This window comes from Ovis canadensis, chromosome 5 (genome assembly GCF_042477335.2).
Source record: "Ovis canadensis isolate MfBH-ARS-UI-01 breed Bighorn chromosome 5, ARS-UI_OviCan_v2, whole genome shotgun sequence".
Taxonomy (NCBI): Eukaryota; Metazoa; Chordata; class Mammalia; order Artiodactyla; family Bovidae; genus Ovis; species Ovis canadensis.
This window is the reverse complement of record NC_091249.1, coordinates 107,383,984-107,395,854: the sequence shown is the minus strand read 5'-3', so window position 1 is coordinate 107,395,854 and position 11,871 is coordinate 107,383,984. Positions and strand designations below refer to the sequence as shown.

The window sequence follows — 11,871 nt, the reverse complement described above, 5'->3', positions numbered from 1 at the left end:
GCAGGGCTTTTAAATTTAGCACCAGGATAAAATTATGTTGGATGTTTTTCATGGAAACTGTTATATTCTTTTAGATGGTTAACTCTTCCTTGCTCATAATTCTGATACATATTGAGTATGATGAATCAGTATTTTAAATACACAGAAGTTAGACTTGGTATAAATATTGGGACTGTTTGAAAATTAAAACCTCTGCATTAGAAGTTGCAGTCTGACAGTTCACTTGGCTGTATCTGCCCCAGAGATATTTCCCTCATAGTTTAAGAACTAGTTGCTAATGCTTATAAATGGTTTCATGTAAAACCAGATTTCTGGTTTTTTTGGAAAATAAAACTTTGGACAATAATGGATTATATGCATGTAAATAATGGACTGGAACTGCATAGTTGCTATTCTTTTTAGGCAAGTAAGTTGTCTCCAATTTTCTACAGTTTCCGCCATTCTTTAATATATTACACCAGGCCTACTTCACCAGGCCTATAGGAATAACATGCAGATTTGTGGACAAATAAAAATATAAAGGTACGTATGGAAAGAAATTCCCTTTTTCTCTAATATCAAGACATCATAAAATTCCCTGCTTTATTGGGTTTTCTGGTACATTCATCAGCTTAGAAAGGTGGTAAGAAATAGAAGCAGTAAACATCTCAAGCAGATTTTTTTCCCAAACTTCTCCCAGGAAACCACTCCATTGGCTGGTGAAAAAGACGATGACTGGAAAGTTTATGATTCCTGGAGTTCCGCTATCTTACGCTGCAATTTCTTTAGGTCTTTCTGTACTTTATATTTTTCTAAATCCATCTTTGTTTTCTGTATTCGTTGGAGGGAGTTGAGAGAGTCATGAATTGATTTAAATCCTGGAAGAGGATATGAAAATAGGTATATTGAAGCTAAACAAAGCATTGGATCTTTAAAAAAAATTTTAACAAAAGTTACTAGTCAGCAGTCCTGCCACAATCAATCATTGTTTAATTCAAAGCATATTAAATTCCATTAAGACCAGTCTAAAAATGGTCTAAAAATGTATAATAATCTTTTTCTTATAATGTCATCAGAATGCATTCGCAACCGTGTTTCAACTAGTATCTGGCTTCATTGTGAAATTTCAATTCTTGTCCTTCCTCTCCATCCCCAATAGATTGCATAATGAAATAATTCTATATATCAAGAGAGAAATTGAAAATATTTTCTTTCTGTCCACTTGGACAAGAAATTTGGATGATCTCTTTTTTATTCTTGTTACAAAATTGAAGGTAAAGGCCACAGATGAGATTTTAAACCTTCTCGCAACCTGTTTGAAGGACTTAAGGAATGGTCCCTTGCCAGCTGCTCCCCCACGCCTGCCCCCAGCACTTTGTGTCTCTGTTATACCAAAATCCAGCCACTCAGGACCACAGCCTACCAGACCTCAAGATTCTTAGGGTACAGCCCATTGCTTATTCACTGGAGGCTTTCACATAGTCATTTCTCAACACATTTTTGTTAAAGGCATAAAAGCAAACCATTAATTGGGAGTCCCCATTTGTTAAGCTCTCACTTGGTAAAACACAGAAACATATAGATTACAAATTACTCTTCAGTTCATACTGGGATTGTACTAACAGAATGAGTAAAATTCCATCTTTAATGAGTAAATAGCAAGCAGAGCCCTAAAAGTTGGGTAAGTTAAATTGGGGTTGCTTCTCATACAGGGACCTTCTGATTCCTGGTAATTCTCAAAACTGTGGCTCGAGGCAGATGGCTGCTCCACTACACCTATCCCCCCATCCTTCCTTATGACAAATTAGATGAGCCTTTCAAATTAATCCTCTTTGATGTTAGCTCAGCTTGACACTGCTGCCATTAGCCTCCTTAAGAAGAAAAGCAGTCATTATGCTGGACTGTGCTCACTCATTTCTCTCTCTTGACTTCTAAAGGTCAGGTCTCCAGTTTGACAACTGTCCAGGCTCATTACCTGCAGTTCAGTGGGGGACATCTGACCTAGACTCTTAATTTCATGATATAACCACAAGTCAGGTCTTGATGATCTCTGAGGATTTTCCAGGTCTGACAATGTTATGATTCTATGATCTTAAAGACTGAAAAATAAATCTCACAGCAATGGCAACTTGTGACCCTGCAACCTATGAATGAGAAGCTAAATTTGCATATTTATCTTCCCTCCGGTGATATGCTGACATTCTATGGGTTATTTAGGAAAGTCGGATGAAATACAAAGCATGTCACTTGACTAATGACAAGATTGCTCCCTGGCCATTAGCTTAAAGTAGAAAACCCTGAAGGACTGGATAAGAAAGGGCTGATGTTCTTGACTCAGTTAAAGGTACCTGCTCACCTGATTGGTATTCATCCTGCATTTTCTCTAATTCATCCCAGATGTGCTTTTCCAGCTGGCTCATCTTCTTGGACATTTTATTTTCTGTATGCTTTATTTTGTTTAGGTCTGCTTCATACTTCTCTGTGTTAATGAAATTCTCTAACTTGGTTGAAAGCTTCAGTAATTTTTCTTCCATGTTTTTTTCAGACATATCCTACAAAATAGGTCATGTGATAAAACTGCTGAAAACCTTTGTGGATTTGAATTTTATCTTAGAGAATGCGTTTTAACAAGTTTGCTTTCCTGTGATAAACATGAGTTTCCAAACCAGGTTCCCTTAGATCTAAAGCTATTCACAAGCGTAAGTTAATTCCTTGATTTGGCCTTGTTCATTTGCGGTTTCTGAAATTCTGCATGCTATGGGAGAAGAGAAAGGGCTGTGGTCCTTGTGAAATGCCTGGAGGAATAGGCATTGTGGCATTTAAAGAAGTGTTGCCAAGGAAGGTATTTTACATCCTGCTTCACTTGAGCTCCTGGGACATTCTCCTAAGTATTAGCTTCCTATCTCCATGTGGACAGGCTTCAGGCAGAACAGTGGTTCTCCATCTCTGCTTTCTATTAGAATCCCCTGGCCCATTATCCTCCCCCTCAACCCCACCCTACCCCTACACACAATTCTGATTTAATGGGGCTGTGTTGAACCCAGGAGTTGATGGCATTTACAAGCTCCCCAGGTGATTCTAACATGCAGCAGGGTGGGGCTGCAGAGGCAGCCTGAGACAAACGAGCTTCTTTGCTCCTTCTCACTCCCCTGCAGGGAAGAGAGAAATGCAGTGGGTTCCATTTTCTCTTCCTTGTGATCGGCGCCTTCTGCCCGCAGATGACCGGGTTCTCACCTAGTGCCGCCTAGAACCGGCGGAGGAGTCTTGCCTAAACCCGGAGCAGAACCAGCGGGCCTGCTTGGCTGCAGGTCGGACCACACGTCCTTCAACAGCCGTATCAGTGATAAAGCTGTAACGTTTGACCTCCCTTTCTGGGACTCCTGCCTCCATCCATGTCAACAAGCTCAGGCTGAGTAACGGGAGCGTCCTTTCCCGAGCAGCCGAAAGCCGCTCTCCTGAAGTTCCAGAATCGTCTTATTTGAATCACTTGCAAGGTTGGCCGTGCAGCTCTCCCGTCCGGGCTCAGCAGCGTGGCCGGCATTGCTGGTTGGAGAAGCGAGCCTGCGATGGATTTCCTATATGTGCCTGTCGCCTCACCCCGAAGCTTGGGGGTGTCTCTACAAGGTCTGCCCTGGAGAAGGAGTTTTGAAAAAAACCTCCTCTGATCTACCAGTGGCTCTCCAGAGAGGTAAAAACGACTTGTTTAAGGCAGTTTTCAGGTTTTATCATATCTGAACATCACCCAAGGAGCTTATCCCGGAGCAGATCCCCAGGGAAGGCTCTGGAGGGTCTGATGCTTCAGCTCTGGGTTGGGACCAGGAATCTGTACTTTAAAAAGCTCTCTTTGTGTTATTCTGGTACAGGGAGAGATACCAGAAGGCGTGGGAGTGCACAGAATTGGGGAGTAGCAGGCAGGCCTCTGGACTCCTATTCCAGTGCTAAAAAGTCAGTTACTGAGGCGCTGAAGGTTACTGTGAGGTTTCAAGCGTGGCTCTCGAGACCCAGACTCACCGCTCACATCTAGACAGGGGATAACAGAGCCCTTACCAGCTTCTCCTGCAGGAGGGCCAGACACTGGTTTGCACGGCTGAGCTGCTCTTGTTCGTATTTGATGACCTGGTTTTCTGTCCGTTTTTGATGGTTCTCCATTTCCTCATACAGATTCAATGAAAGGGAATTAAATCTAGGGGGGAAAGTAGTTTGTTCTATTTTAATAAGTAAATTTATGCATAAAACCAACATTTATTGAAAACTCTGCATTTTTTGATGATGAGGGTCCGTGTGCCCAGCGTTTTAAACACTTAGGGGTGATGGGGGGTGGGTAAGGGAGCACACACTGGGTCCCTGCCGACAGCACCCATTTGCGCAGCCTGAAACACACGTACACACACAGAAAGGTCTGTGCCATCTCCTGTCAGTGCCCAGGCCGTAGTTGTGTGCGCAGAAGAATTACTTCAACAAGTCACTTGGTGTTAGTATAGCATGGTATTAGTCTATGGTAGAGGTTAGCTGTCGTCTATGGGGTCGCACAGAGTCGGCACGACTGAGGCGACTTAGCAGCAGCAGAGGTTAGCAGACCACCTTTTCTCTAAAAGGTTACATAGTAAATACTTCAGGCTTTTCAGGCCATGCGGTCTCCCTTGCAACCATTTGTCTTCCCGCCCAGTGGGAAAGTAGCCCCACATGATACAAATTATAGGCTTTTTTTTTTTAAATAAATGATGAGCAAATGAGGTGGCTATCATCTAATGACACTTTATGTACACTGAAATTTAAATTTCATGTGATGTCATGAAGTATACCTTTTCCTTTAAAAAATGATTAGAAAGTGTAAAAGCCATTCTTAGCTACGGGCAGACTGGCGAAGGGCAGTAGTTGGCCAAATCTTTTCTCTGCTAGGCCCACTGTGAAGCTGAGGAGGTGCTGGGCGAGAGAGGACAGTCAGAGGGAGAAACGGGAAGAAGGGAGAGAGACCGAAAGGACTTTGGGAAGCCGAGTGTCCAAGGGAGATGCTCCTCGGTGATCATCTCTGCTTCCGGCAAACCTTCAGTGAAGTCCCTGCGTGTCACCAATGGATCTCTGAGTGGATTCTTTATTCTTTGCGGGGGTGGGGGGTGGATTTAGAGAGATGCTGAGTTAATCAAGTGGGGCAAAATCAGAAACATCAAGAAGTGTGCAGGAAGGAACTGCTCACATCAAGTCAATGCACAATAGGACTGTTAAATAACAGAATGAAGGATTTAAACAGAAGTAGATGTCATTGTTGCTGTTGTTCAGCCCCTAAGTCATGTCCGACTCTTTGCAACTCCAAGGACTGTAGCATACCGGGATTCACTGCCTTCACTATCTCCCAACATTTGCTAAAATTAAAAGGACTGGAATCATGTACATCAGTTTGAAAATTCACTGCAGAGTGGCTGAGAGTTTGAGAGGGGAGTCCTCATCTGAAATGATTAAGAGGGGTGATGGGGCCTGGGAAGTGGTTTCTGAAGATGTTTTCTGCTTGTGATTTGCTCATGATAAGATGTCACGTTCGAATTCTGTTTAGGCTAAATATTACATCGCAGGAAAAGGGCATGTCATTTGTTATTGAAAATATTCAGACTACCTTAAACTGTGGGGTTACTTGAAATAATAGTTGCTCTAATGGTTTCAGGAAAAGTTACATGCAGCTAATTTGGTGTGTGACATTTATCACTGGAAATTGCCTAAGGCATGCTAGACGTGTACCTTATTGCATGCTTCTTTAGCTTTCCTGAAAAAGTGTTTGGACTATCAGTTGGAAAAGATGATAGTAGGTAATTTCCATTTTTATGTGGACTCGGGGTCAGTTAGCAATGTCTGGAGACGTTTTTGGTTGTTACGAATGGGAGGTGCTACTGAGCCATGGTGGGTAAACATCCTACTGTGAACAGGGCAGCCTCATAACAAAGAATTATCCTTCCAAAATGCTAATAGTGCCAAGGTTGAGAAACTCAGATTTGGATGATGAAATCCAGAAATGGAAAAGGGAGTTACTTTTTCAGTACTTATATTTGTTGTAGTGTAATAGCTAAATTCTGTTCTCCATCTTTCTGAATTAATGCTTTTTGATACAGAGAGGAATATTTTTCACATAGAAAGCGTCAGCATAGGAACTTATCCTTGATGTGGGTTTCTCAATAGTGAAGAAGATGAAGTTGATTATTCTTCCTGTTCTTAGTTTAAGCTTGCTTTTTAAACACTTGTGCTGCTGGCTAATGACAGATGTTGGGTCTCAGATAAATCAGCCCCCCAGTGGATGGGTGGACAATCCCTGTTTAGCCAACTGCTGCCTCTGTCTGAAACACTCTTCCTGAGAATATACCATGGCCCCTGCCCTAATTTCATTTATATTTATATTCAAGCACAACCTTATCACAGAAAATTTTCTTGACACTCCCTATTCCTTTACCCTTCTTTATTTTTCTTCAAAATGCTCATCATCACATGATACATAATATGTAGCTCTTCTCCACTAGAAAGTGAAGGCAAGGACTTTGTTTTGTTCATGGCTGTGAACCATGCCTGGAATATAGAAATGCTCAGTTAAGCAGAGGCTGAATAAATGATTTATTCTTTCTCATTGAATACATTTTATTAGGGCTGTTAACAAATAGCAAATTATAGACATGTCAAGCTATTTAGAGACCTAATCTTTGATTTTCATCTTCCCTTCTCTCTCGTGAAAGGATTAATTGTGATGGTTAAGTGGGAGAGTATATCCCCAGATAAATAAGATAGCTTTACCATCAAGAATCCGTCCTTCAGTTCTCACCTTCACTGTGTAAATGAATGAGAACATTTGCTCTCATCAGTAATAAAATATTAAAATCCCTCTGAAAATCAAGGAGCCATTAAATGTACCTAGGTAATATCTCTGGAAGGACATGGCAGTAATTGAAATTCTGAAATTAAAATAAACCATAAAGAATGAATTACTTTTTATGATCTTCTTATCACAAGGTTTTGCCTGTAACTGGAAACTCACTTTCCTGGTAACAGAGGTCAGATCCTGTCTATTGTTAGCTTATTAAAATAGAAAGGCATTATTTAAAAGCATTCTCCTTGAAAGGTAAAAAGGATAAAAATAGTGGTTTATATAAGTATTTTCCTTTCTTTTGACTTTTCCGTAGCATAATGGACATGATTTGCCATATAAGAATTATTCTGTTAATTATAGAACATACAGGTATAATCTCAATAGGATGAATTTATCTTAGATGACACACTTTAGTTGTCAAATTCTCTACATCACCGGTTATGGGAGTATTTTGATCAGATGTAGTTACATAGGTGAGTAGGTAGATAGACAGATGGAGTGATAGGTAACTTTTTCTTTCCTTTTCCTTAAATCATAAATCAGACTTAAATTACAGCCAGAGACCTCACTAGCACAAACATGAGACAAAGGTTCATTTTGAACATTTTTTCACACTGATAGAATCAGGTTAAAATGCACACCAAAGGCAATTATAAGGGAGAAAGTCACAAAAGAGCAAAAGAAAATTTAATGGGGTTCTGTAGACACCACGAGAGCCCAGAGTAGAGAGGGTGTGTGTGTGTGTGTGTGTGCGCGCGCATGTGTGCACGCGCGTGTGTGCACGTGTGCACAGGCATGCTCCCTCACATCTGAGTCTTGGTGACCCCATGAAGTGTAGCCTGCTAGGCTCCTCTGTCCATGGGATTATCCTGGCAAGAATACTGGAGTAGGCTGCCATTTCCTCCTCCAAGGGATTTCCCAACTCAGGGATCGAAACTTCACCTCCTGTGTCTCCAGTGTTGGCAGGCGGATTCTTAACCACTGAACCAGCTGGGAAACCCTTGGCTGTGGTGAGAGTGAATGGTGAGGGCAGAGAGTGGGGCTTGGAACAAATATCCCCCAGTGACCTCCCTGCAGATGACATACATAAATGAGGAATTAGCTCCATCCTGGGCGAGTTTTACCAGCTCTCTCATGTCTCAAACCCAGTGGTCTTGCATCCAACAATCTGTTGAATGAACTATTTTAGAAGACATAAATATTTTGAATTCTTGAAAGCTGTTACTATTACCAGGCTTTTGAGAATTCAGATGGTGGCTTTAACTAACTACGTGAGAATATAGAAAAATTTAGTGCCATTTGGTGGGTTATAAACACAGAAGATGTTTTCATTTTTTGTATCTGAATAAGTCCTTTAAATTAGGTACTATTGTTTCTTTAGAGATTGAGTCTAAGAATCTAAGTTTCATGTCACAAACAAGAAATAAATTTCAAGAAACTTCTGAACTAAATTTATACCAATAGTGAGTGAATGAAAGTCGCTTAGTTATGTCCAACTCTTTGCGACCCGATGGACTATACAGTCCATGGAATTCTCCAGGCCAGAACACTGGAGTGGGTAGCCTTCCCCTTCTCCAGGGGATCTTCCCGACCCAAGGAGTGAACCCAGGTCTCCTGCATAGCAGGTGGATTCTTTACCAGCTCAACCACAGGGGAAGCCCTTTATACCAATAACCTCAAATTAATTTCTTCTCAGCGTTCTATGGTTTTTAATGAGTGACACTAGTTAAAAAGAAATTTCAGCTTCACTCTGATAGAAAGACTTCTGTTTATTGTTTCTTACAAATTGTACTTGAGTTTAAATTCCAGTATCTTCATAGGCTCAGACCATCAGTTTTGAGCACCTGATCATTCCCTTTCCTAAATTTCAGTAGCACAGTTCAGTTTAGTCGCTCAGTCACATATGACTCTGCAACCCCATGGACTGCAACACGCCAGGCCTCCCTGTCCATCACCAACTCCTAGAGCTTGCTCAAAGTCACGTCCATTGAGTCAGTGATGCCATCTAACCATCTCATCCTCTTTCATCCCCTTCTCCTGCCCTCAATCTTTCCCAGCATCAGGGTCTTTTCTAATCAGTCAGTTCTTTGAATCAGGTGGCCAAAGTGTTGGAGTTTCAGCTTCAACATCAGTCTTTCCAATGAATATTCAGGACTGATCTCCTTTAGGATGGACTGGTTGGATCTCCTTGCAGTCCAAGGGACTCTCAAGAGTCTTCTCCAACACCACAGTTCAAAAGCATCAATTCTTCTGCGCTCAGCTTTCTTCATAGTCCAACTCTCACATCCATACATGACTACCAGGAAAACCATAGCTTTGACTAGACGGTCCTTTGTTGGCAGAGTAATGTGTCTGCTTTTTGAAATGCTGTCTAGGTTGGTCATAGCACAGTTAGTTTACTATAATATGTGAAGTTATGAGATGGAAGCATCCCAGATTGATACAAATAGCCTGAGATTTGGAGTCAGACACTTTCTTACTGTGTGACTTTGGGCAAATTATTTAATCTCCATGACTATGAGTTACCTTGTGTTTGAAATGAAGATGAGGCCCAGCTGGCGGAGCTGAGTGCACATGAGCTGCATGAGCAGTTAGTGATTGGTGGTGGTGGTGGTGGGGGGGTTGGGGGGGGGCGGGGGTGGTGGTTTAGTCACTAAGTTGCGTCCAACTCTTTATGACCCCATGGACTGTAGCCTGCCAGGCTGCTCTGTCCATGGGATTTTCCCAGGCAAGAATACTGGAGTGGGTTGCCATTTCCTTCTCCAGGGGATCTTCCTAACTCAGGGATCCTTCTTGGCAGGCAGATTCTTTACCATGTGAACCACCTGGGAAGCCCTTAGTGATTGGTAGGCGTTTATACATGACAATGAATATTTATTATTTCTGCCTACTGATATATTTCATTTAATATCTCAACTTTCACTTTACCTGTTAATGAGCTTTTTACTTATTTGTGTGTTTTCTCCCCTACTGTCTATGGTCATGATTGTATCTTTAGATTTTCCAAAGCACAGCTTAAGTATTATAGATGCTCAACACATTCCTTCATTCACGGGTTTCTATTTGTACCTAAATGTGTTGGGTGCTGAGGATACGAAGACAAATGAGACAGGTCCTTGCTCTGATTTGTATTCTACGGTGGCAGCACCTTCAAAGCTGTGTAGTAAGACCTGACTCTAGGCATTTGCTTCATTGGCCAAATGCTTTTTCTTCTAATTCACTATCAACTGAATAGCAGCAGCAGCAAGAGCTATCGAGGGCGTGCTCCCTCTGCTCGCCGCTTGTTGAAGGGCAGCCGCAGTTCATGATGCCTGAGGCTTGCTCTGTAAGCACTCAGTTGTTGGCTGAGGACACTTCTTAGCTGACCATCTGACTAAGGCCCTTCTGGAAAGAGGAGGCTCAGTGCAGAGGTCCAGATGAAATGATCCTTTGTCATCAAATGATTACTTCTGTGCCAAAGCACAGAACTCACTAGAAAACTCCCAGACAATATTCTGGCTTTTAAGTTCAATATATTAATAAAATATGTTCCGTCTACCATCAAACTTGAATTTGTTAAAATTTCTAAATGAGAAAAATTGCCAGTTAAACTTCCCCTTTAATGTTATTAAAAGCTTTTAGTCTCTTTGTTCAGAAACAGTTTTCTTTTTTCTTAAAAAAGTAAAGCAAATACTATACTCCACCCACTTTGCTTTGAGAAGTGCTCTGATTGAAAGAAAAAGCCCTACCCGCCTCACTTTCTCTTTGAACAGAATACTTTGCAATACATAGCTCAAAGGGTCAATATCCCTAATGTGAAGGAATCCTACTAGTAGATAAAAAAAGTGTTGAAAATAAATGGTAAAAAATGGGCAGTTCACAGAAATTCAAGGGGTGAAGGGAATGCAAATGAAAGAAAGAGATGCCATTTTTCACCCTTTAATTGGCAAATATTAAAAAGAATACTCAGTGTGAATAAGAATGCACAGAAATAAGAATGGTCCTTCTCAGGCATTGCTGGTATGAGTAAATTGCTACAACATTTTTAGAAATAAATTTATAGAAATTAATACAAACAGAAACTCTGACCTAGGAATTTTGTCTATAGGAATAAAAGTACCTATATCTAAGGAAATTTAAGGATATACATACAATAATTTTTGTTTGTATAAACTGGAAAAGATCTATTTATCAGTTAGTTGAATTATTTATGGCATATCTGTAAGTTAAAATATGCAGCTGTGAAAATAATGCTAGAATAATATTCAGTGATTTAGAGAGATACCAACATATACTGAAAAAAAAGTTATTGAGTAATGCATATAGGATTTACTTTAAAAACCCATGTTCTCTCATATATAATCTATGCTAAATACATATTATATAGTATATATATATAATCTCCCTTTTCTGCTACATATTTGTATGAACAAGGGGGAAAGGGAGGAAAAATACATTCCTGGTGTTCACACTGGTTACATTAGGAAGCCTGAATGGTGACCTCTATTTTTATCTTTACCTTATTTTATTTGTTACAATGATACATACTACTTTTTAATTTAAAAAATAAGTGGAGAAATTTTAAATAAGTCTATTGTGTAATTGAATTATAGACTAATAAGTATTTTCCTGGGGAAAAATCTGGCTTATAAACTATTAAGTACTGTAATACTAATGAAATTTTAGGACTTCATTATTTCAAATGGGAAAGGATTCCAGTTTATACTATTACAAAAGTGTCCAGATTCAGATTTAGCTATTTAGATGATTCATGTATAAGCCGATTTCCCACAGGACTGAGGTGGGAAAAAGTAGGCAACAACATGAGTGAAGCAGTCATCCCTAGATCTCAAACATTTACTTTTCCCCTCTTTTCAGTTTATTAATATTTTTGACTGCTTTAAGCCAGTCTTCCACTCCAGATAAGAAGTTCCTTTTCTCCCCAAATAAAATCCATCCTTAAACTGTACTTCTAGAAACAGTTTACTTTTCTATTTCTCCTATGGACACTTTATCCTAATTCTAAACTAAAGGGATTAGATCAAACATAACATAGATATTTACTGAGCACC

The 11,871-nt window shown here is 40.3% G+C and overlaps 1 protein-coding gene across 1 annotated transcript in view; it reads right to left on the bottom strand.

The window, feature by feature from the left end:
• Positions 1-544: 544 nt before the first annotated feature.
• FAM81B (family with sequence similarity 81 member B) overlaps positions 545-11,871 on the bottom strand; it is a 53,165-nt gene continuing 41,838 nt past the window's right edge. The window contains exons 7-9 of the mRNA XM_069592587.1: positions 4,027-4,162; positions 2,336-2,531; positions 545-857 (exon numbers count right to left, since the gene is read on the bottom strand). Of these exons, the coding sequence (XP_069448688.1) occupies positions 724-857; positions 2,336-2,531; positions 4,027-4,162 (466 nt within the window). The 3' untranslated portion in view covers positions 545-723. The remainder of the gene's footprint in view (positions 858-2,335; positions 2,532-4,026; positions 4,163-11,871) is intronic.